This window comes from Octopus bimaculoides, chromosome 3 (assembly GCF_001194135.2).
Source record: "Octopus bimaculoides isolate UCB-OBI-ISO-001 chromosome 3, ASM119413v2, whole genome shotgun sequence".
NCBI lineage: Eukaryota > Metazoa > Mollusca > Cephalopoda > Octopoda > Octopodidae > Octopus > Octopus bimaculoides.
This window is the reverse complement of record NC_068983.1, coordinates 24,948,294-24,950,094: the sequence shown is the minus strand read 5'-3', so window position 1 is coordinate 24,950,094 and position 1,801 is coordinate 24,948,294. Positions and strand designations below refer to the sequence as shown.

At 37.1% G+C, this 1,801-nt stretch overlaps 1 protein-coding gene across 2 annotated transcripts in view; it reads right to left on the bottom strand.

Moving 5' to 3' along the window:
• Positions 1-1,801, bottom strand: part of LOC106882324 (uncharacterized) — a 34,216-nt gene that overhangs the window by 4,583 nt on the left and 27,832 nt on the right. For both annotated transcript variants that reach the window (XM_014932966.2, XM_014932967.2), the window contains exon 13: positions 717-888. In XM_014932966.2, the coding sequence (XP_014788452.1) occupies positions 717-888 (172 nt within the window). The remainder of the gene's footprint in view (positions 1-716; positions 889-1,801) is intronic.

The window sequence follows — 1,801 nt, the reverse complement described above, 5'->3', positions numbered from 1 at the left end:
TATACATACATACATACATGCATACATACATACATACATACATACATGTGATGCTACGTAAAAAGCATCCAGACCACACTGTAAATTGGTTGGCATTTGGAATGACATCCCGCTGTAAAAACCATGCTAAAACTCATCACGCATGTGCTTCTGCCACGTAAACAGCACTCAGTCCACTCTACTGGGTGGTTGGTGTTAAGAAGGCCATCCAGACTCCAGACGTAAAAACCCTGTCAAAACAGACACAGAAGTCTGGTGCAGGCTCCTGACAAATCGTCCAACTCATGCCAGCATGGTAGGAGGTCATTAGACAATAATAAACGATGATGATGATAATGACGAAGACGACGACAATGACGATGATGATGATGATGATGATGATGATGATATATATATATGTATATATATATGTATATGTATATACTCTTTTACTCTTTTACACGTAAAAGCACCCACTACACTCTCGGAGTAGTTGGCGTTAGGAAGGGCATCCAGCAGTAGAAACTCTGCCAGGTCAGATTGGAACTTGGTGCAGCCATCTGGTTCGCCAGTCCTCAGTCAAATCGTCCAACCCATGCTAGCAGGGAAAGCGAACGTTAATCGATGATGATGATATATATATATATACACTTTATTTTTCATTGTCGAATGGTGTACTCTATGCATTTTGTATTGAGACTATTTACAATAATAAAACTGGAATTATTATTACAAACCTGTCGTAATTATTTGAGCAAAAACATTCTGTGCCATATTGCAGTCCTGCATAACGAAACTTAGAGCAATGTTTAATACACAACTCAACTGTCATTCTGGCAGCAACATAACGTTGGGTTCGATTCATCGCTCTATAGGGGTCTCGATCTCTATAGCAACCAATGTAAGTTCCTAAACAGGAGCAAATGAAAATATTTCGTTATAAAAGATCCAGTTAACATTGTCTAAAACACATTAATTATTGATTTAATAATAGAACACAAACAAGTTCAAAAATTTTAGTTGGGTGGTAAGGGTTAGGGGAATATGAAGAGGGCGAGCTAACTACAGAAGATTTGATCGAATTGGAAGCATTGCAACACGTGGAAGAAGAACAAGAAGAAGAACGAACAGAAGAAGTACAAAAGAAGTTCACCGTCAAGGGATTAGCGTGTGTTTTCTCGAAGATTAATTCTGCTATGCTAGAACTTGAGGCGATGGATCCAAATTTTGAGCGATTTTCCAAGATGGAAAGGCAGACGACTGAACTTTTCCGATGTGATCAAGAAATTTATGACGAAATAAAGAAGATAACAAAGCAAACAACACTGACGGGATTTTTCATGCATTTTGATGTCAAGAATGAGTTGCTTTCTTCCATTTTTATCCAAAGTAAAACAAAGTTATAATGTTTGAGTTTCCTTTAAACCTTTTCTATATAATCCCGAGAAAAGTTTATTAGGTATCTCATGTACTGGGCTTGGAATCACAAACATACTTACGATGTCTGAGCTACAATAATACAGTATCCATATCCTAACTTTTAAGGTTTTCCTTGTGATAATCTTACTGTTACTTATTCATTTTTCAACAATTTATGTTAGTGATTCTTGGCCCTGTACTGCATATACTTTATACAGTACGGTATTCTGTTTTTATATGTACGTACAGTACACTATACCTATAAAAAAAAATACGTACCCTATGAATATTCGTTTAACGACGAATTTGATTAACGTCGGGGCTGTTGGAACGTAACTCGGTCGTTAAATGAGGACAGCCTGTATAGTATCTTAGTTGACCTACATAGCCAGTGAAGCAGAAA